This window comes from Fundulus heteroclitus, chromosome 1 (assembly GCF_011125445.2).
Source record: "Fundulus heteroclitus isolate FHET01 chromosome 1, MU-UCD_Fhet_4.1, whole genome shotgun sequence".
Classification (NCBI taxonomy): Eukaryota; Metazoa; Chordata; class Actinopteri; order Cyprinodontiformes; family Fundulidae; genus Fundulus; species Fundulus heteroclitus.
Genome location: NC_046361.1, coordinates 17,481,801 through 17,505,168, shown reverse-complemented (window position 1 = coordinate 17,505,168; position 23,368 = coordinate 17,481,801). Strand labels below are relative to the sequence as shown.

Here is a 23,368-nt window from a genome sequence, read left to right as displayed (position 1 = left end):
AGCACATAAGGAAATAAACAAACAGCTCTATAAAGGAATTACTGGGTTGGTCCTCCATAAACGTCGGGCTCGCCTCTGCACAGAGAATCTTTTCGACGCAGTGACGCAACACTCCTCCTGAGCGCTCCGAGGTCACGTGACGTGGAGTAGAGCCAAAATGGCCGCTGTTGTATTTTGACGTATATAATAGCTAGCTACTTTTCTTTTTGTTTGCTCCTCGGTAGAAAAACTGCCAAACGAGAGACACTTTGGAAGACCCGCGTCGCGCCATCTACCACATACCGGTGTCCTAGTTTTTATCCCGGGGACAATCGCGACTGACACCTATTCGTTGAACGAGTGAAACTATGCATATTCGGTCCTAATCGAAGCTAGCTAGCTGGCTCTGGCTGGCACTCCGAAGCAACCGAAAGTGAAATAGCTAGCTGACTTAGCTGCCGGGGATGGAGGAGTTGAGCGCAGATGAGGTAAGGTGACACGGGGCGAACGTACTTAATAATTATGGAGGAAAGAGTCGTTACGCTGCCGTTACCGTTTGCAGTCCTGCCATTTCTTCCCATGGGCCATCGGGGTGTCTTAGTTAGAGCGAGCCTGGTTGCTACAAAAGCTAGCAGAGATGTTAGCTCAACGTCAAAGAAAGCAATCACTCGCTGGCTCAATTCTACACGCCTCTCGTCGACAAGAGGGGTTATGTCTGAGTCGGGCAGCTCGGTCCCTCGATGTTTTGAACAAAATAAAATCATATTTGAACTGTAATTTGGAAGGAATCCGATGAGAGTATCGTAATTGCCTGTGCCGTGTCATTTAGCCAGAGCGCTAACTCGTTAACGTTAGCCATACAATCTGTGCTCAACGGTGTTTTTCGACAAACGCGACGTGAGACTGTTTTATCCAGTCGGTCGTTTTTTTTTGCCGGCAGTGTGGCTACTTGTCTGTTTTTTAATTTTTTTAATTTTACGTTTTGTTATATTTCGAGTCTTTTAACGGCAGCATTTCTCGCTGTTGCTAACGTTGGCTTGCTAGCAATGTTTGCGAAGCGACTCAGCAGAACGGGGTCAAGCAAGCATAAAAACAGTGGACCACCATAGGAGAGTTGACGGGGCAGTTCCTTTTTAAACCTTTAAACACAACAAGCACGCCGTTTTTTTTTCTGACCTTAGTTTATTAGGCTGTACATTTACTGTCAGCCTCCTAGCCTTGCATTTTGGCTGTGCTTAAAATGTTTTTTATTTTATTTTTTGTTACATTTTGCCTATTTTGGGCATAAAGGGTTCAGCAGGATTGTGTTTTTAGTGGATGCGTTAACTTATGGAGAAGTGGGATCTGAATTAAAATAAAATTATTAAAATATAATTGCGTTTCAGGTCAAATCAGCCAGTTTAAGTTTACACAGTGAATATCAGTGAAAACGATGAGGGCTATGTAGTCTTAAAAGTCTAATATTTAATACATCATTTGTCCTGTTTGGATAAGTATTGGGGGGAAAAATAAGAAAATTGATCACAGAAAAATGTTGACATGTGTAGTTTATGGAAAAGTTTTTTTAAACTTCCAGTAGGGTTAGCATAAAAAAACTACAGTATTGTCAGATGTAAATGGAACTGGTGCATGTTTACTGCAGTTTCTGGTAATCTGCTGAAATACTGCGGTGTTCATGGACAGGGCGTCAAGTCGTAGTTGTTGAGAGGAGGGTGTCTGGTTTGGGAACCACAGGATAACATTGCTTTTTGCGGATGATGCGGTTCTGATTGCTCTCTCGGGTCATGACTGTCAGCGTGCATAGCAGCGTTTGAACCAGCCGAGATGAGTCAGTCGGAGGCCATGGCCCTAGACCGGGAAAAGGTGGACTCCCTATTGGGGCTCAGTCGCTTTCTCGAGCTTCGAAGTTTAAACATCTTAGTGTCTTCTTTACCAGTGATGGTAGGATGAACGAGGGATGATCAGACGGATTGGGGCTTCCTCTGCAGTAATGTGGGCTCTGGTCAGTTGTGGTGGAGAAAGAGTTGAGCCAAAAAGCAAAGTTCTTGATTTATCGCCTCAAAATAAGAGCTAAAGGAGTCAGTTGAGGTTGGTTTGGGCATCTGATCAGGATGCTCCCTGGACGCCTCAGGTTTTCCGGGCACGTCTCATTGGGAGACGGAAAGATACAGAGCCTGCTGGAGGGACTATATATCCTGACTGGCCTGGAAACTCCTTGAGATCCCCCAAATTTCTTGAGTTGCTCTCCTGTTGCCCCTGCGATCCGAACTCTGATAAGCGGAAGGAACAAGCTGAAAACATTTTATTAGAGGCGTGTTCAATATTTAAACTGTTGTAAATCAAAAAATCATTTAGAGTGGAGTTTGATTTAATATTTTTTATTCCCCAAATGGTGCAATTTTGATGAAGTTTAAACACTCAGGCACTTGGCTAAGTGCTTCAGCAGGAAGAAGCTGGACTTCTGTTGTTTCTTGAATTTCTAAGTCTGTTACTTCCAACCAAAGTTATCACTGCCAAAGGGGAGACTGAAGATAAAACCTTAATTATCGTCTTTACTTTAAGGTCATTGCTCATTAAAGGCATTGCTCAATGCTTCCAGAACCTTGGGCAGTTTGCCTATCTTATTACAGCCGCCTAATAAAATTCAACTCTTTGTTTCTTCAGCTTCAGGCACGTCCTACGATAATCATATATCAGCAACAATACTATATAAAGTCTATGTAACCTGCTATTTCTGTGATTGTAAAAACATAAAAGCTGCAGAGAAAGACTGACTTTCCTTGTTCTTAAAAAATATTTGACCATTTAATTGACATTTAAAAGCCTTAAAAGATAAGTGGTAAAAGAAAAATCACCGTCAATTATTTGTTTGGACACCTGTCAAATATAATATCTTCATTGAGTTTATTGTCTTTTATTTCCAGCGTTCTTGAAGGTGTTAAAGTAAATAATGATGCAATGAATGGGTAACTGCTTGATACTTGCTCATATCTGCTTGACCTTTACTGAAAAAATAAATAAATACATTATTATAATTTTTTTCAATTAAAGATTCGCAGAAGGCGGCTGGCACGGCTGGCAGGAGGACAGACATCACAACCCAGCACCCCCCTCAGTACCCCCCTCACATCCCCACAGAGAGAGACTCCGCCTGGACCCCTCCCTGGCCCCTCAGGTGTCTCACCCCAACCTGTACCACCAGCTGCCTCTCAATCATTGGGTCTCAATGTCCACAGTGGTACCCCTGCCACATCCCCTATGGGCACCTCTGGTGAGTAATCAAAGTCAACTGGTTACACGGCATACTGTGATTACTTTAAGTACCAGCAAGCCTTTAGGTCAAACATTAAAAATCTCTATCAACGTATTTTGTGAGCTTTTACCTGACTCTGGATTCATCTTGAATTGGCGTAGGGGATGTTTTCTGTAAGCCACGGTATAAAAAAACAAACATAAACTGGTTGTTTGAGCAAAACTCTGTAAGGAATCTTTATGATTGCAGTCTTTAGATGTGATGGAAATGAGAATTAGAAAAATTTACATTTTAAAACAACCGGCCAGTGTACCAGTCTAACACCCTGGGAAGACACGACAGGGCAGAGGGGGGAATTGAGGCTTTGCTCCATTTTCTGCACTATAGAGGCACATATTGACTTTCCAGGCATTTTCTTTGTATCCACTGGTGTGCTTTCTGCTATATAATCATAACTTAAAGGGGCCAATATTACGTCTTAATATAGCTTCTTGTCCTATTTTGCTATCATGGAATGTAGCCTAAATGCTCAGTAAATATTGTTAACATAATTCCGACCTCCAAGCAACCGTCACACATCTTTAGTGTAATCCTGGCCTGCAACCGTATGGCAAACAGAGGAAATCTGAAAAGCAGAGTGCCAAGCTTGGCTGTCGTTTGTGGTTTCAGGGTTGTTTAGCTCCAGCAGTTTGCTTGTCAAGTCATACGCTGGATGTAAAGGTGTTGTTTATCACTGGTTTGTTCTCATACGCTTCGACATAAAGGTAAAAAAGTAAAATCATTAACAAAAATGTCAGTCTATTAAAGAGCATTTTGTTTTTGCGCCTCAAAGATATTTAAATCTAGATAAGCCCAACACGATTCCTCTCCCTGATTAGATTTTTGGTAATCTTTGAAATGTTACCACCATGTTTCCTTTGTCTGGAAGTACTAATAAAACCTGATGGCAATCCAGCCAAAGTCCTGACTTCAGTCTGATAAAGAATCTGTGGAGGGAGCCGAGGATTAGGGTGATAACTATGTGGCCTTCCGTCTTCAGAAACTTGGCCTTTAACACCAAGGATAAATAGTCTAAATACCAGAGGAAACATGCAAAGAGTTGGATATTTGCCAACAAAGATCTTTGGTAATCAAGAAGGGTATCGATATTTTTCAAGACACCATTTTTTAATAGATTGTAAATATAAACAGGTCAGTTGTTTGTCAAAACTGTTACTCCTTTTTTAACGTTGTTTGATATATGCCTCAAAAACATATTGTTGTGATAATTTCACATTTAAATGAGCCAGATGTTGGCATAATCTGGGGCTTTAATTGTCTTCCTGCAGGGGTGGCGTACGGTAGTCAGAGCAGCGAAGGTGTAAGCTCCCTCTCCAGCTCCCCCTCCAACAGCCTCGAGACACAGTCTCAGAGTTTGTCTCGATCGCAGAGCATGGACATTGACCCTGCCTCCTGTGAAAAGAGGTAAAGTCTTTTTATTTTTTGTTGCTTTGCAGTCAAGTAATCCTATAGGATTCTGTTCGCTTATGATATGAAAATAGCCGTAAAAAAACATTTTGTTCCTCATCCAAGAGAACAGACAGTGGTTAACTTACAACATTGATCCATTGTTGTTTGCTGGATGCAAAGTGAGACTATTAGAATAAACTATTTAGCCCAAAATGTTTGTACAACTCACGCTTGGCCTGTTCCTGTGCTCAGCATGTCCCAGGTGGATGTGGACTCAGGGATTGAGAACATGGAGGTGGAGGAGAGTGACCGCAGGGAGAAGAGAAACCTGACTGAGAAGGTACACGGCTGCATTAATCAAAAAGTCGAGTTTAACGTTATTTATTTATTATTATTTAAAAGCTCTTGCTCCGTTTTCTTTTTTTAAGGAAACCTCTGCAAACTCCGACGTCTCTGAAGATCAGGCGCTGCACCTGATGTGTAAGATCCTCCGCGTATCGTGGAAGGAACAGGACAGAGACGTCATCTTTCTCCCTTCATTAGCTGCAGATTTTCACCTAAACCCTAAAGATGGTATATTTTCCTTCTTTTTTCCCCCCCTCTCTTTCACCATTACAACTGTCTTTACATTGCAGTTATAAAACTGTAATGATCAGTTTTGGTTATATTGAAAAGAATAAACTTCTTGTTTAAATTGCGTGAATCTTGCAGTGTACTCGGACTTCAAAGACCTCATCAGCCAGATTCTCATGGAGGTCTTAATGATGTCGTCCCAGTCAAATGTCCACAACCCCTTCGCCAGCTTGACCGCCACCTCTCAGCCCATCGCAGCAGCGAAATCCCCCGACCACCGCCTGACGCTGGTGAAGCCCTCCAGCCAAGGTGGCAGCCCAATGGGCCCCAGTGCCGGGTCCTTTGGAGCCAGCTCTCTGTCCAGGTAATTAGCCAGACTCAGGGTTTTGCACACGAATTGTGTGAATTTCAGAAACACTATTAGGCTGTGTGGTGGTTGTAATCTAAACTTTTCCTTTTTATAATTTTTACCGTGAAGTTCTTTTGTGGCTTTCTTTGTCCTGCTTTCATTGTCGACAGACCCTTTTTGCCAATGGTGATCTTGTTGTCAATGCTATTCACAGTTTATATGGATGCGATAGTCCTCATCCAATGGCTTTGAATGCAGCAGAGAGGACTTGCCCATCTCTCTCTACCCCCACAACATCCACTGTTCCTGCTCCAACCTCCACGCCTCAGTTTGTAGTTCCCCCCAGCCCACCTGCCCCCACCAGGAACTCCCTCACTCCTTCATCCGCCCCCATGCCCATCTCTCAGCGATATCGGCCCTACTCTGTCGCCGCTCCCTGGGCAGCTTCTACCCCGCTAAGCCCAGTCCAGAGAGGATATAGCTTCCCTGGTCTTTCTTCCAGTCCAGCCGGGCCCTCTGTTCCTCCAAACACCCCGGTTCCAGCTACACCTTTAAGCCCCCAGTCCCTTACGTTGACCTCGCCTAGGTCTGGTACCCACCCCCCTCCCACAACCCTTCCTGTGGTGCCTTCTTCTCCCAGACCGAGCGCTCGGCAGGCCGCCTTTGCTGACAGGATCCCATCATCTAGGTATCTCATCTGTCATTTGTGTGTGTGTTTGTGAGCTAGTCAGTGAACATATAAAAGATAATTAAACCTTTTTGTGAACCCCTTGATTTTTTTTTTTAAAGGGGCCTTGTCACGTATTTTGACCACAAAAAGGAAACACAAGAAACCATATATTCATGTTCAAATAAAACAATACACGCCAAGCGTTCGTCCTGATAGTGTTTACTCGTCCTTTTTGAGTCTGAAATGAGCTTTGCACCAGGTGCCATCAGCAGACATAAACGTTGTTGAGCCGTCTGCCAGCAACACCGCGGAGCTGTCAGAAAGCAAGATGGCGACGATTGATGCAGCTGCTGTAGGAGCCAGCAGAACGTCCCGCACCGCCTCGCAGTAAATTGGCGCCTCAGCGTGGTCAAAGACCAACCAGATCTACAGGGTTGGGTTACTTCACCTCCGCTGGACGTTGCTGACTCTCTCAGCTCCGTTGCGTTAGGGCTGGGCAATAAATTGATTTAATCGATTCATTCGAATTTACAATTCTTTAAGATTTCATTTTTGGAAAATCTGGATTTTATTTTGCCAATACACTCATTGGTTTCCATGAAGAGAACAGCATGTGATGCTGAATATATGTTTAGGCAAATGTATTGTCAAAATATTGTTAAGTGGAAACGTTTTTTTACCATAATACGAGGTACTTCATTTACTTATTTACTTTTTTTTTTTAACTTAGTTTGAAGTTCACAAGTGCCGTGAAGCCTGTTCTTAGCTCAATGTGTAATACCACTAGCAGCAAATATTTTGTTATATTTTCATTGTTTATAATGGCACGGCTGCCATCTTGTTTTACAAGCATGTTTCACAGCTTGTTTTTAGTTGCACTTTGAATTTGACCTGGTATGATAAAATTGGAGATTTATTTTTTTAATCCATATCGCCCAGCCCTACGTTGCGTCTCCTTGTTTTATCATTGCGCTCATGTGCAATACCGTACGTCTGCTCACGTGGTCTTGTTATTGTAATTATACACAAAAGCGCTTAGTTTTCTACCAAATTGAGGAATAACTAGTTGATAAAGAAGTCCCTGTGTCCAGCAGCAAATGCATTATTATTGCTAAAAGTAATGTTTCCCTTGGGACCCTTTATGCCGTCCCATTTTTGATACTGAAGTCTTTAACTATGCTGGCTGCAGTGATTTTTAGGAATAGGCTCCCTGATTGGCTCACTTGTGGTTAGGCTGATGTAAAATCACACACGGGAGTTTAATGTAGTAACAGACCCTGATTCTGTTCACTTTAAAAGCGTTGATCTGTAGCCGATCGTTTGGCTTGGATCTGATAAATACATCTCTAAAGCTGTTAGATCTCTTCGTCCTACTTCCCTCTGTGTTTTTCTTTCATTTCTTTTTACCTTTTTCTAGATTTGTTTTGTCTCGTCCTATCCATCGGTTCTTTCTCTCACCTCTTCCTTTTTCTTGTCCTGTTAGCCCCTTGTCGTTCCTGTTTTTTGCCCTTTCTGACATGCCTCAAGACAGCAGTGACGAAGAGTCTGAGGAGGAAGAGGATTTTTCACAGGTTCAGTTTGGGTCCAGGTACACCAGTGCTCGGTGTGTGTTGATGCGTTTGTGCACGCTTTGCACATTGACGTGGCTCCAACAGGCTTACCAGTAGGGTTGTCACAAAAAAAGAAACTACTGTACACCCAACTTTCTAACCACTGGACGATCATTAAACAATTGTTTTGTTTTGTTTTTGCAAGCAGGAGATGAGTATTGAATTTGACATTTTTGTGACTGTTGGAGAAATTAGTCTGTGCGTTCATTTCAGGGAAATATGTTGAAGCTTATTGTGCTGCATTACTTTTCTGTGTCTTTGACTAATAGATCTATATAGTATCTTTTGATTTGACCGAAAACATCCCTGAATTGCTGTTGTTTTTAAATTAAACAAGTCACTTTTCTCAGGAAACTGAAAAGTCTGTGTTTTATTTTTTTATTTGAGAGCAGTGGCGACATTGCAGCATTGCATGCTAATAACCCACTTTAGTATAACACCAACTAGGTTTTGAACTTGGAAGCCACTTGTACTGTGTTGCAGCTGACCACTAACAGCAGTTTGAGCTCTTATCTCTACATTGTTTGGGTATAAATAAATGCATAAAGGTGAGTTTTGCCTGTAAGGATTGGATGTAAATAGTCTTAAAGCCCTCTGCTGATGCATACCATGCTTTTTTTTTTTTTTTTTTTTTTAAGCGTGCTTGTTTTCTTGCAGCATCCTCCAGAGTTTTAAGCTCAACAGCTTAAACATGATCATATTTGATGCGATGGAACCTCCTCCTAACAAAGCCGTGTTTTATTCTGTAATCTAACTATCCTTTTTTTTTTTTTTTTTTTTTTTTGTGTGTGTTTGCAGTCTGGGCGCCTGTGGAGGGGGGATGTCATGCGATTCCGCCAGTGACCGTTTCACCATTGAAGCGTGCAAAGAGACAGAGATGCTGAACTACCTCATTGAGCGTTTTGACAGTGTTGGCATGGAGGAGAGGAAAGCTCCCAAGGTGGGCGACTGTCTGCAAGAGAACATTCCTCATTCTCCAGATGAATAAAAAAAAAATAATTTTGGTGGATAAATCAAAGCATTGTTTAGTTTGGGATTGTTTTATTAGTTGGTGTGATGTAATGACATTACTTTACATTAGCGACAGTTTAATCTATTTGCTCAAACTTAGTCAATGAAATCCACATTCTCATTCCCATTTTAAAACCGGAGAAGTGTTTTATCTTCTGCTTTCCTTTCTTTTTCCCAGATGTGCAGCCAGCCAAATGTCAGCCAGCTTCTCAGTAACATTCGCTCTCAGTGTATCTCCCATGTTGCCCTTGTCCTGCAGGGAGCCCTGACCCAGCCTCGGTGAGAAACCCCCAGCCCCCCCGTCTTTCCTGTCGTCCGTGTTTGTTTTGTCCCGATAGAAACTCCTCTTTCGCCTTGCTGCTGGACGTTGTTAGTTTTTCTTTCCACTGTTTTGTCTCCTGCCTGCATGTAGGAGCCCCCTCCAACAGTCTCTGCTGGTACCTTACATGCTGTGTCGGAACCTCCCGTACGGCTTCATTCAGGAGCTGGTGCGCATCACCCATCTGGAGGAGGAGGTGTTCAGACAGGTGGGCTGCACGTCCTTCCGCTCTCGCTGACCACTTTACACTTTTAATTCAAACACCCGACCAGAATCATTAGAGCTTTTACAGCGGAGCCTCTGAATCCAAGTTTAATTTGTTCCATTACACAGTTTGTACCTGGGAAATTTGTTTCCGTCATGTAAATAACAGAAATTTTAATAATTAACTCCAAGTCCCCCCCATCCTTCAAAATTATAATCATTTTCAACAGAATAGAATAATTCCTCCTATATTATAATTAGTGTTGCACCGATGCCAATATTTGGCCCCGATACCTGGCTGTGCAGTATTTACTGATACCATCTGTTTGAAATTGATGTGTGTGTGTGTGTGTGTGTGTGTGCATATACGAAGAACTGCATACTACTTATGGTAGTAGAACTTTTTATTGCCTACATGGAATGGGTGACAATAGTTGAATAAACTTTTGGCTCTCAAAGGCCAAAATAGTGCCACATTGGTGAAATTATTACATGTATAATAGTAGTGCAACAGTAAGACAGTAAAATTACATTAATAATTGAATATTCTCTTTAAACCCTGAGTTTTGGCTCTCAAATGCCAAAATAGTGCAACTTTCATGAACTTATATAACATGTATAATACTAGTCGGGAGAGAGAAGGCTGCGTTCAAGTGACATACAAACATCAAAATGTTATTGGTGCCCTATTTGTTGGTACTCGCCGATACCGATACCACCATTTCAGTGCTGGATCGGGGCCCCGTCCAATACTGGTATCGGTGCAACACTAATTATAATATTGCTAGAAGCAGGGTATGATGAAATAATGATAAAACACGTAACACATAAGTCTTTAATTTTATTTTCGGAAGGACAAACTACTTCCATTATTACTAAAGGCAAGGCATCATGGCGCACGTGTGCTTTCCACCCAAGAGGATTCTGCTCTGGGCCCAAAACCCAACATTTACAACAACCAACAGGAAATGTTTGCCATCACTGGCTTTCTGTGCTAACTGCTTAGAAGCGCTGGCAGAAATCTCTTCACTGTCTCCAGGTGTGCAATGAAACAAAGACTCTTCATTAACACTGGTGCTTGTGTCGGGTGCTGTGCACAGAAGCATTTGACATTTTCAGAAACCTTGGTTTGCTCTGGAAGTGAGCGCTGCTGCTTTTGGAAACGGCAAAGAAAAGAAAACAGGAGAAGGAGGTCACAGGAAGCAGCTGCACAGCGTGCATACAGTGTACTTGCACAACAAAGCCTGGATCCGTCTTGTGGTTGCGTCCTTAACATTTGTATTTAGAACAATTCGTATTCAGACGCATTTGTATATTGAGGTTCCCTTGTGTGTGTGTGTGTAAAACCCAGCGATCTGTTTTTGTGAATGAAGTTCCTTTCTCTTTTAACTGTCTCCCAGACACCAAGCAGCTAATCAGACACCCTTATCAGAGCTGAACGCCTACAATCTGTAACAGTTGTGTACCTCCGTAAAGTTGGGAGTGACTTTAATTTGCTTGTTGAGAGCTTTCTCAGAGTTTAGATATTATGTTTGAGAACAGTAGCAAGTTTTTTTTTTTACTGTAAAACGGTAGAAGGAGTGACTCACTGAGCATCAGAAAAACTGGCTTGTTCTGGATGCCACAGAGGACTAGCTGGCGATATACAATATAAACTTCTGGGAAATTAAGTCCAACTCATTCTAGTTTGGGTAGTAAAAACACAGCTACAGGGATCTCTGAAGCACTCAAAGATAAAGCTTCTACTGGAATTATGTTATTGTTATTATTGAACCACAAGGGATTACCTCACATTATTTTTGATTGTCTCTTCTTCATCAATTAACTAGTAGTAAAGCAGAGATCACAGTAAATCAGTTTGACATCTATGTCTGACTAAAGGGGGGTAAATTGGGCGTTCTGCACATTAGAGCTGCAGAATTTATCCAATCATAACGGCCATATTGCAATATTAGAATGTGGGTTAATTATGATTAATATCGTTATAGTAGTATTCAGCAACAATCTCTCAATTATATCTTTCCCTGATATTGCCTATATCTGTACATCTTGAAAAAAATTATAATTCTTTACAAACTCAATTTAAAATTTCAGATGAATTTCACGTTGATAAGCACAAAAGCGCTTAGATAAAAATCAACACATCATAATTTTTTTTTTTTTTTTTTTTTACATTTAAATCCATAATACAAAGAAGACTACACAATTTTTTTTTCCTTTCGCAAAATCCCTTTGTGTGTTTATGAATGCAAATAATGAGACAATCTTCTGAATTAGTGTGAATTGGTATTATTACGAATAACGTTTGCCAACCTGTCTTCCAGATCTTTATTCCCATTCTCCACGGGCTCGCCCTGGCAGTGAAAGAATGTTCCTTCGACAGTGACAACTTTAAATTTCCCCTCATGGTAAGAAGACAGAATCCTGCAGAGAGAGGCTGAAAGAGAGAAATGTCACATTTCAAAGACCTAGAAAAGTACAGCTGGCTGTAATCAGAAGAAGGCAGAAAAAAAACCTGATGGACAGCTTTTCTACTTGACAGATAATATTTAGATATCATCTAGATGCACTGCCTTCTTGTGTGCTGAAAAATGTTTCATAGCCTTTGAGTCGTACTGGTGAAACATTACCATTTATTGACAGGTGATGGACTATAATGTAAAAGGTCTTTAATATTTGGTTTTATTTTCAAGTTTTAATAAGTCAATGTTTTGTTTATTTTTTTTTTTACAGGCATTAGCTGAGCTTTGTGAAATCAAGTTTGGAAAGACTCACCCGGTGTGCAACTTGGTGAGTACATGGATGGATCTCCAGAGCTACTTTAAGATGGTCTCATTGTTTTTTGTTTTCTCTAATAACTAAACAATACAATTTTACTCGTTTTATCTAATTTAAAAACCCAGCATATAAAATTAAATACTCTATAATTTCCTAAAGGGCATTTAATTGTTCCTTCTGAGTTTATTCAGTTACAGGACATGGAAAAAAAACGTTTTACTATAATTTAGTGTAATTTGTATTTCTGTCACTCCTCTTCTGCGTAGGCCACATCGCTTCCTCTGTGGTGTCCCAAACCTCTGAGCCCTGGTAGTGGCAGAGAAATTCAGAGACTGTCCTACCTTGGGGCGTTCTTTAGCCTTTCAGTATTTGCAGAGGATGACGTAAGTTGTACCTTCAGCTTCTCTACCTTCAGCACAATACAGTGCGAGTGTCATTGCTTTGAAGAAAAGGCAGAATGACATCAACACTTACTGGTTTATTTGTGTCATTATCACATCATTTAACAATATTATCTCAAATGCTGTTTCCCTAATATCGTGCTGTTCTTTAAAAAATACCTTTTTTATATCTAAAATAAAAAAATGTTTCTACTGTTCTTGAAACCAGTTGGATTTGTAACCAAAATGCCTGTTTTCTCGTTCAGACCAAAGTAGGAGACAAGTATTTCTCTGGCCCAGCCATCACCGCGGAGAACACCCGGGTTGTCAGCCAGTCATTGCAGCACTATCTGGAGTCAGCGAGGGTGAGTCTTGACGCGGTTTTGTTTAACTACTTGTTTTTATTTACACTGATCATGAGCTCCTATAATCATTTTTGTTTTCACTTTATCAGGGCGACCTTTTCAAAATTCTCCATAATATTCTGCTGAATGGAGAAACGCGCGAGTTGGCCCTTAATTACATGGCAGCTCTTGTCAACTACAATGTGAAGAAAGCTCAGATGCAGGTATGTGGCACACCATCGTTTTATTCATGCAGCAGAAGCCTTAATGGGAAAATGTAAATGTGTAGAAGTACCACAAAGATAAGCTTTTTTTTTTATGTGAATGCACCAACAGCATGCCTCTGCTAAGATTTCAACAGGTTTTGTGAGAACTTCTTGTCTCTCTCTCTCACTCTTTTAGACTGATGACAAGCTGGTGTCGACAGATGGCTTCATGCTCAACTTCTTATGGGTGCTGCAGCAGCTGAGCATGAAGATAAAACTAGAGACGGTGGACCCCTACTACATTTTCCATCCTCGGTGTCGCCTTGTCGTTAGCCTGGAAGAGACTCGCCTGAAAGCCACCATGGAGGAGCTCAAAAGCTGGATGACTGAACTGCGTAAGTAGAGATAAAGGAAAACACTAGTGTATAGCCAAAGTAAATAAAAATAACTGATTTTCAAATCAAAATTAAAATTACATGGCATCTATATCATGGCGTGGATTCGTTTTCTAAAAGTCTTAATTTGTTTCTTTAATCTGCTTTCTTCTTGTCTAATACAATCAACTGCTGTCAGCATCAGTCATGGTTCAATATCTTTTTAGTAAAATATGCTCCGGGTTCCCGTGTCATCTTGAGAAGTATAGATTTGATGCAAATGGGTCTGGATAGTTTTTTATTTATTTTGTTTTTAGGGGAAAAATTAGTATAGAAAAAAAATGTCATACTCCTAAACTTGTTACTCCATAACCATTATCTTAAAGATAAAATGAATATTTTTTGATGATCTGCATATTTGATTTTTCCACATCACAACTTATTGTTAGCCTTCAATGCCTTTACAACTAAACGGAGGAGTAAAGAGGGGGGCTCTGTGTTTCTTTGTTTCATTATTTTGCTTCATTATTTATTAGCCAACTGAGCCATCAGCTGATTGACGGTTTCCTGGGTTGATTCATACAGCACAACTCGCTTTTTTATTTTTATTTTATTTTTTTTGTAATTTAGCAGTGGAAGCTGTGTTAGGAGTTAGCAAACTGTAACATGGTATCCAAGATGCTGCCTCATGATGTAGAAGTGGTTACAGGATATGTCGGGTAAACAGGAAGTACACAAAACGTCCCAAACACAGGGTGCGCTTAAAGGTAGAGTCTGCAATATTTTTTGTTGTTTATTTTATTTCCCTGAAGTTTCCCAAAGTCCCTTTTTGAGTAACTGCGCAATACCGTCTTACCTATTCTGCTCTTTGGGGGAGGTCGCATGAAATAATCTCCCAAGTCCACTCTGGTCTTATTTCTTTCTACTGAGGCCTTCCTCTTCGTCTCATAAACATGAACGCGGTTCGGTTGTTGCGACTCTCAGCCATGTTTAAAATCTTGCAGCAGAGCTACAATGAACGAGTAGCCGCTAAGCTAACCGGTTATAATTCAAAACACTAAGGTGTTTTGAATTATAAACTATGTTTCTATTATAAATTATATCAAAATATTGATCATTTTTACTAGGGCTGGGCAGTATGGGTCAAAATCGATATAACTACATATTGAGCAGCAATCCTTGGTAATGATAAATGGATAACACAAAAAAAAATTGGGGGCAAAATGGCCAGTGTATATAACTTCAAAGAAAGGTTTGAAGTTATATATTTAACGTAGGATAGTTTATTTCAGTTTTGAAGTATAATAGTAATACAGTTTGACATGGGGCTGATCTAAATTGGTCTAGTTGCCAAAACTGCAGTGGAGTCCTTTTATCACACTGCTGACGTGAAAACCAACTTCACAATTTTCTTGGGTAAAAATGTGTGGAACATTTGGATATAAAAACCCGTAAACATTTTGTACTTGGATGTCCAGAACGTTATGACAACTTTCAGAGCAATTCAGAAATTTTAGTTTAGAAAATTAAAGTCATTTTGGAATGGGAAATTTCGCAGGAATGTATGTTAATCAGCTTAAACAAATATCTTGGGTACAGAATAAAGTAGAGAAGAGTGGCGGTCTAGTGGCTTAGAGCAGGTTCAAATCCCACAGACTCTGGGTCCCTGAGCAAGGCGCCAGAATGCTCTCCGGATGCTACGTAGTGGCCGCCCACTGCTCCCTAAGGGATGACTTAAATGCAGGGAACACATTTCTTTGCAGTGTACATAGTTATCAATTAGCAAAGACAAAGAATATTAGAAGTATAATGTGATGTGCAAACTTTAACCTCGCCTCATGTTTGATCATCATCAGATGAGGATCCCTTAAAGTTCTCAGAGCCCAAGTTCCCCACTGAGTGTTTCTTCTTGACGCTTCACACCCACCATTTGTCCATCCTGCCGTGCTGCCGGCGCTACATCCGCAGGTTGCGCGCCATCCGGGAACTCAACAGGTAAAATGCACGACACGCAGTTATAGCTTATTCAAAATATTGTGAGTTATTAATAACTTTGTTTCACATTTTTAGGACTGTAGAGGAGCTAAAAAACAGTGAGAGCCAATGGAAAGATTCTCCCCTGGCCAGTCGGCACAGAGAAATGCTGAAACGATGTAAAACCCAGCTCAAGGTCAGTCCTGGTAGACGCTCTTACTGTCTGTCTTCTCTTTATTGATCCAATGCTAGGGACCAGCTTAAAGGTACATACACACCAGATTTCAGAGTATTACAATTAGATCCATCTAGACATTATAGTACTTGTTTACTGTGCTGAGAAGCTGAAACATGACTGCTTATGCAAGGGAACGTATTTACTGAGACGTGACGGTCATCGTGTGTGACTGTCCTGTCAGAAACTGGTGCGAGCCAAAGCGTGCGCTGACGTGGGCCTTCTGGACGAGAACCTGCTGCGCAGATGTCTGCAGTTTTACAGCACAGTCATTCAGCTCATACTTCGCATGGTGGACCCCGCCTACCCCAAGTGAGTCGGCATACCATGCTGGTCTCATGACAGTGATGCAAAAGGAACCCCTTACATGATTTTTATAATCCTTTTTTTTTCTTCTTTGTCTGTTATGTCATCCTACAGCAAAAGCATTACGCCACTAAGTCTTTCTCCTTTTTTTCTTTCAGCATTACCCTTCCTTTGAACCCTGAGATTCCCAAAAGCTTCGCTGCTCTGCCAGAGTTTTACGTTGAGGATGTGGCAGAGTTTCTGCTTTTTGTTGTGCAGTAAGTTCTCCTCTTGTTCGATTGGTCCAAGGTCATTAATTTGTTGACAGCTATGCTGAATCATCACAGTGAACAATGTTAAAAGACACAATAAGACCTGTTAAGATTAGATAACGAAGAAGGTCATTGGCTTTCAAAGTATTATTTAATCTCTATGTATAATTAGTATTTTATAGCACATAATACTTTAAAGCATGCTCCTCTTTACTATGTCTTTATTTCTCGCAGGTACTCGCCCCAGGTTTTATATGAGCCGTGTGTCCAGGATGTTGTCACCTTCTTGGTGGCGTTCATCTGCAGTCAGCACTACATCAGGAACCCCTACCTTATAGCCAAGTTGGTGGAGGTGCTGTTTGTCACCAACCCTGCTGTACAGCCTCGTACTCAGAGATTCTCTGAAATGATGGAGAACCACCCGTTGTCTATCAAACACCTGGTCCCTGCGCTCATGAAGTTTTATACCGGTGAGTTTCATCCACTGTACATTGGAACAATTAGCTTTTGACTGACTTGTCCCATTTGAGTGCATCTAGTGATGCTGTAATTACTACAGTGGCAAATCGAAGCCATGCAACATCTGCATCTGTCTAAAGGTTGCTTGACGCACGTACGTTCCACGATGGAGTGAGACGTGCACTGCAAAAATGAACTAAAAGTACGTAGAATTTTCTTGAAATCAGTATATTTTCCTTGATTTGAGCAGCTAAATAAGACTATTTGTCAATGGAACGAGTATTTTTACCCCAAAAATAAGATAATTAGACATCATGCACTTAAAATAAGATGATGGAGATGATTTGTTCTTATTTTAAGTGCAAAAATTTTATTCCATTGGCAAATAGTCTTAGTTACCTGCTCAAATCAAGGGAAATATACTAATTTCAAGAAAGTTTTACTTACTTTTAGTTCCCTTTTTGCAGTGTGCAGGCACAACGTCTGCAGCTTTTATTCTCTGTGTGGCTTTTACTCTGAAGTAGCACTATTCTCCTAAACTGTAGAGAGCAGCGTTGCGCTCCTACACCAAGCGCACTAGAGTCCACTACATGTAGAAGTAGAAAAAAACACTTTCTTCTAAGGGTGACAGCGATTTCTGTCCAGGAATTGTTAATAATTTGTTGATCACAGTGATCTTTTTGGGCCGACTAATAAAAATTTCTATATTTACGAACCTCTTCCAGAAGGAGGACTTGTTTGTCCACGCTTAGTTATGAATGTTCCTAGGTTCATGGAGTGGAAACTTTTGGCCGCGGGGCGTGGAAGCCAAAATGACGTAATATCGCCATGCAGACCCCGCGGATTCTTTATAAACCAGGCTTAAGTGATGAGAGTATAGGAAGTTTTCTGATCTTCCTATAAAATATCTACTGGTTTTACACGATTCAGTATTATATTAGTAGACGTAAGAACAACTTTCAGAAATATTTAACAAAACTCATTGCCGCTTACAGGCTTATCAATTATTCGTTAAGATCAACTTATTAACCTTCCTCCCTTTGTTTGAAAACGTTGTTTATTTTATTTCATTATTTATGTGCTACTCTGTGTTGGTCAAAAAATTCAAATAAATGACAGTGAAGTTTGTGGTTGTTTGAAACCATGATCTGCTTTTAGTGTTTTTTACAAAGCACTGTACTCCTAGCCTCGTGAGACCATCCTGATCTCGCGAGCTTTGAAGGTTTCATTCGCAGATCAGTCTGGCTACTCTCCGTTAAAGAAAATTTGGAGCCGTTCACCAAACGAACGTCCAATCAGCGTTGGCTTTGAGGCGGGTTGAGGTGTGACGCAACGAGAAGCGCGTCAGTTCAGTCTAAAGAACATGGCGGCTTCAGCCGATGAAACTAGCGTTAGCGTGGCTATCGAGCAAGTTTTATCGGAATTACAGAGTATTTCTTTGCTGAGCTAACGAGCCTTTACCTGCAGCAGCAAGAGTAGCTTGGCTTGTGGTTGTGTTTTCGTCGTCGCTCGTAACAGAGCGACGACGAATCTGATTGGTTTATTTGGCCCGTCTATCACCAACATAGGCCAATCAGCTAACCAGTATTTTCGCCCCTTCCCAAAATTACTTCAACGGAAGGTTTCCAGATGGATATGCGGAGCAAATCTATCTGGCGGAGTCAGGTTACTGTACTCCACACTTGAAGAAAACTTTGGCATGATGTCTTAAGTGTGTTTCTCTCACTTGCAAAGTGTAACGATGCTTATTATTTACAGTGATCTAGATTTTATTAAATAGCGCCCCCTTATTTAGAACTACATTAGTGTCTGTGTTATTTGTTGGTCGAAACTTCAAAGAATCAAACCAGGATATGTTCCCTGAGATGTGTTTTTTTTTTTTGTTTTGTTTTGTTTTGTTTTTTTTTTCTTATTTTTTCTTCTTACAATTCATTGTAATTACAACAAAACTTCTTTGAACTTGTAGCATAATTAAAAAAAAAAAAATGTGAGCATAAACCGTAAAACCAGAGCTACATTACAATATTGCAAGTTATTCAACAGAGTAATTTATTGTGTTAAAAATACAACCGTTCCTTTTCTATCAGGCATCAAACAAAGTTGTTTTTCTTTAATATTTCACCAAGTCATGTTGTGTGTTTTTTTTTTTTTTTTACTTGAATATGTAAATCTTATCACGGTTTTAGCTTCTCAGGAAGTGCTGTCGGCGCATTCAACTATGTGAACATTATGTCTTGTTTTGTGTGAATTCTCAGCCGTTGTACCACCGAAATTTCCTCACGGTCACATAATGACAGTATTCTTGATCCTTAAATCCTTGTGCTTTTCTCTTTAGACGTGGAGCACACTGGAGCTACCAGCGAGTTCTACGATAAGTTCACTATACGGTACCATATCAGTACCATCTTCAAGAGTCTCTGGCAGAACATTGCCCACCATGGCACCTTCATGGAGGAGTTCAAGTCAGTTTGATGATGACAAAATTAATACATTTAAAAAAACAGTGATGTTTAAGTTCCAATCTCATACAATTTTCTATGTTGTCTCCTCTCCACTAGCTCTGGCAAGCAGTTTGTGCGCTACATCAACATGCTGATTAATGACACCACCTTCCTGTTGGATGAGAGCCTTGAGTCCCTGAAACGTATCCATGAAGTTCAGGAGGAGATGAAAAATAAGGAGCAGTGGGAACAGCTGCCCAGAGTCTGTGCTTTTACTGTTTTTTTTTCTTTTTGTCTTCATCACTGTTTTAAATTAAAAAATTGCATGCCGTGATGCAGTAATAACAACGGACATTATGGATGTAACGGCGGCGGCACAGTTTATCTCATCAATTTTCCACTCCAACTTTCAGGAACAGCAGCAGAGCCGCCAGTCCCAGCTGACTCAGGATGAGCGAGTGTCTCGCTCCTATCTGGCGCTGGCTACAGAAACGGTTGAAATGTTCCACATCTTGACCAAGCAGGTTCAGAAGCCTTTCCTCAGGCCTGTGAGTGTCACCGTTTCCACTTGCCCGTTCTATAACATGCACCTTTTTATTTATTATACGTGAAATTAAGGAACTGTTCATGCCAAGTCCAGAACCAGACGATTGGTCAGAGCCGGTACCTTTCTTCCCACAGGAGCTCGGACCTCGTTTAGCTGCTATGCTGAACTTTAACCTTCAGCAGCTCTGTGGGCCCAAGTGTCGGGACCTGAAGGTGGAGAACCCAGAGAAATATGGCTTTGAGCCCAAAAAGCTCTTAGACCAACTCACTGACATCTACCTTCAACTAGACTGTGCCCGCTTTGCTAAAGCGATTGCAGATGACCAGGTTGGCGCTCACCACATTACTTTTCATCAAAGATTTTGATTCAGAGTCTAGATTAGACTAGGGTCTAATTCCACATTATTTTGTATTTATTGTTTTAAGCTGTTTTGCTATTAGCATTAATGATGTGGATGTTTGTTTCTGTTTATTTTCAGCGATCATACAGCCGTGAACTTTTTGAGGAGGTGATTTCCAAGATGCGAAAGGCTGGTATTAAGTCCTCTATTGCCATTGAGAAATTCAAGCTGCTATCCGAGAAGGTGGAAGAAATAGTCGCTAGGAACTCCCAGTCAGAGATGGACTACAGTGATGCACCTGATGAGTTCAAAGGTCTGTTTTTCCCCATCTACATAACTAATATTTTGGCTTTTAGTAACAGCTACAATGTAAAATAAGTTCTGGTGTTCTCAGTCCTCTCCACTGTAACATCTCACATTCTGTGTAATTGGTTCCTTGCACTTTAAAGTTTTTTTTTCTTTAAGGTGCGTTCTCATTGGCACCACTTTTGCTTGCTGTCGCTCACCTGACAGTGAAAGCCACTTTGTACTCATCAAGTCTGTTTTGACAGAGGGTTTAAAATGTAGAATCTATAGATGAAGTTATGTGCACCATCCTAAGGTGCATAGATTAAGTTATTTAAATTCTAGATTAAAATCTTAACCTTATGACCCAAACAGTTGAACAATTTGTAAAAAAAAAAAAAAACAAAAAAAAAACCCTCTGTGTATCAATCTGACTGATGAATGTATAACCTGTCCAGGTAGACATAGATGATAAAGTAAACAAAGCACAAGGAAATGTCTGGCTGTTTCTCAACATTAAGACATGTTTACAATCAACTCCTAAGATTAATAACCCCTAGCTAAAGATCTACTTACTAATATATATACCTTACAATTATATAAACATTGCGTCTTGGGAAGAGTCGTCAAAAGGGAGTACTTAGGGTAATGGGGTCAATGTTTTTGAAACACTTTATTTTTTTTTTAAGACTAAAAGAGACCGAAAATGACTTTAATCTATCATCGTAGTCATGATACTGTCTCATGACTGGGGTTGTTTTTTATTTCAAGCATGAAATCATTCCCTAATACAAAACCTAATATACACGTTCAAAGATTTAATGCAATTCATATTTAACCTTTAATTCTACATAAGGTAAAAACTCTTGAAAGCTAACCCATATTCAGAGCGTCACTGAACCTTTTGCCCTCAGTGAAAACAGCCGCTTCACCGTGACCCCCGCCCCCAGGTCAGTCTCTCATACAGAGGGTCTTCATTCCAAACGTTTGCAGTAGATCTTGGCAGCTCATACAGATCATATAGACAGCTTGGAGCAAAGCTATCCTGTAACCACAGACTTAATATAATCCACAAAGAGAATGTGGTCTGCATGCCGCCTTTGATTCCCAGATATGCCAGCCAGCCCACCACAGTTGACGGGAGTGTGCCATCCAGGAGGCGGGGGGTATCAGCTGTCTGAGTGGTTACAATATCACACGCCAGGTTTTATTTTTGTAACCCGCAAGACCCACATTAACAACTCGGTGACATTTTAATATATACTGTATAGGAGACCGCTTTATTTAAAACTACCAGGCAATAAGTTTGTTTTATTGGATATTTGGTTAATATGTTTTCCTAATATTGCTGTCATATAAAAGATGCTTCCTTTTTTGACCGGTTAGGCGGGACTGTTGGGTGATTTTACACTTTTTTTAAAAACGGGCATTTGCTTTACATTAAGCTATATTCGTTTCTTGGTGTTATGGGTAAGACAAGTTTTTGATCTAAACTTAATGAATCATTGTAATGCAATTTGAAGTGGTGAACTAATTTTATTGCTATAAACAATAAGCAGGCTTTAACTTTAGATTTAAACTTAGATTTAAATAAAGCTCTGATTTTTATGTTGCAAATCATGACATGCTTTTTTTTTATTGCAATTTAAATGGTTATTGCTATGTTTCTGCAGTCTTTTCCTCCTAATTCTATCCTAAACGTATATTACCTTAGACCCTCTGATGGACACACTGATGACGGACCCTGTGATTCTGCCCTCGGGGAACATTATGGACAGATCCATCATCTTGCGCCACCTGCTGAACTCCCCCACTGACCCCTTCAACAGGCAGCCCCTCACAGAGAGCATGCTGGAGTCAGGTAACACTATTATGATAGCTCTTCGTCAGGCATGCATGAACACCAAGAACTCCTCTTCAACATTGGCAGGAAAAATCAATGTTCTTTTTTTTTTTTTTAAGGCAAATCGGTTCAAATGTATTTATGTTCTGCTTTGTTTCTTTGTCTGCTCCTAAATTTGTTTCTGCAGTGCCTGAGCTGAAGGAGAGAATCCACGCCTGGATGAGAGAGAAACAGGGCGCTCGGCCTCTCTAAGAAACGCGTCGTTGTTGTCTAGCCGGATGTTTGATTTGAAGGGATCTTTCCAAATCATCTGAATTTAATGTCTCTACCACCAATGAGAACAACATTTTGAACGGAGGAAGAAAAACGAAAAAAAAAAAAAGGATACCTGATTGGATTTTTATTTGAATTTACAATTTTTTTGTCTCAAACCATTATCATGGTTCTAAAAACAAAACCTAATAAAGTAAAAACTTTTAAGATTGTCTCTTGAGTGTGTGTAAATTATATGAAATAACTAAAAAAAAAAAAAGTTGTGGGTTCATGTATTAAATTTCAATAGAAATCAGTTTGCAAAAAGCTTGAGCAAGTCTCATTGATGCTCTTCCTTTACAGTGCTCCTCCTGTTTGCTAAAATGTGTCTTGGCTTCATAAAAAATCTTGGGTGAGAGAAGAGGAAAGTAGAACCCTGTGGATATTGGTAAAATAAATTTTAAGGCCGATTGTGTTCTTCAGCCCATGTAAAGTGTTATGTCCCAGGACGTACAGTCGCAGTGTTTGTGCTTATGGATAACAACTGGAACCATAAAGGATGTAGTAGACTAACAATTTAATCTTAGAAGGACGTGAGAGTGAAAAGCAGGGACTTTAGCATAATAGAATTTGTGTAGAGTTGCTGTTTAATGCTGATTTCAAAAGACTGATTCCCTTGTATGTGTATGTGCGCTTGATCTACACATAAAAGCATCTTTGGCACCTCAAGCTCAAGTATCTCTGTTATAGATTAGTTCAGAGGAAGGGGGAAGGGTGGTAAACGAGAAAATGGCGTATAAACACCAAAATGAACCCATCGGATTAATAAAATCATTTTTTTTAGATTATTTTGATATATTTCATGTAACGCTGCACCGGTTGGCGTTTCTGCCAGGAAATATTTCCTTTTACCAAAAAGAGCTTTTGAAATTGGAC

The 23,368-nt window shown here is 40.4% G+C and overlaps 1 protein-coding gene across 3 annotated transcripts; it reads left to right on the top strand.

Annotated features, from left to right (window-relative positions):
- Positions 1 to 125: 125 nt before the first annotated feature.
- ube4b (ubiquitination factor E4B, UFD2 homolog (S. cerevisiae)) lies at positions 126 to 23,161 on the top strand. 3 transcript variants are annotated; one of them, XM_021309477.2, is made up of 29 exons: positions 126 to 467; positions 3,031 to 3,250; positions 4,561 to 4,696; positions 4,934 to 5,021; positions 5,110 to 5,254; positions 5,393 to 5,618; positions 5,818 to 6,291; positions 7,757 to 7,861; positions 8,682 to 8,823; positions 9,073 to 9,173; positions 9,307 to 9,421; positions 11,742 to 11,825; positions 12,151 to 12,207; positions 12,462 to 12,578; positions 12,842 to 12,940; positions 13,030 to 13,143; positions 13,322 to 13,520; positions 15,356 to 15,494; positions 15,570 to 15,669; positions 15,893 to 16,020; positions 16,173 to 16,271; positions 16,500 to 16,735; positions 19,060 to 19,186; positions 19,283 to 19,427; positions 19,579 to 19,713; positions 19,847 to 20,038; positions 20,191 to 20,365; positions 22,052 to 22,198; positions 22,368 to 23,161. In XM_021309477.2, the coding sequence occupies exons 1-29, from the start codon at positions 444 to 446 to the stop codon at positions 22,430 to 22,432; spliced, it is 4,134 nt and encodes a 1,377-aa protein (XP_021165152.2). In that variant the 5' UTR covers positions 126 to 443; the 3' UTR covers positions 22,433 to 23,161. The 3 variants fall into 3 exon arrangements, with proteins under 3 accessions (XP_021165152.2, XP_035992619.1, XP_012705904.2); XM_036136726.1 differs by lacking the exon at positions 7,757 to 7,861 and having other exon boundaries at positions 127 to 467; XM_012850450.3 differs by lacking the exons at positions 5,818 to 6,291; positions 7,757 to 7,861 and having other exon boundaries at positions 128 to 467.
- Positions 23,162 to 23,368: the final 207 nt, after the last annotated feature.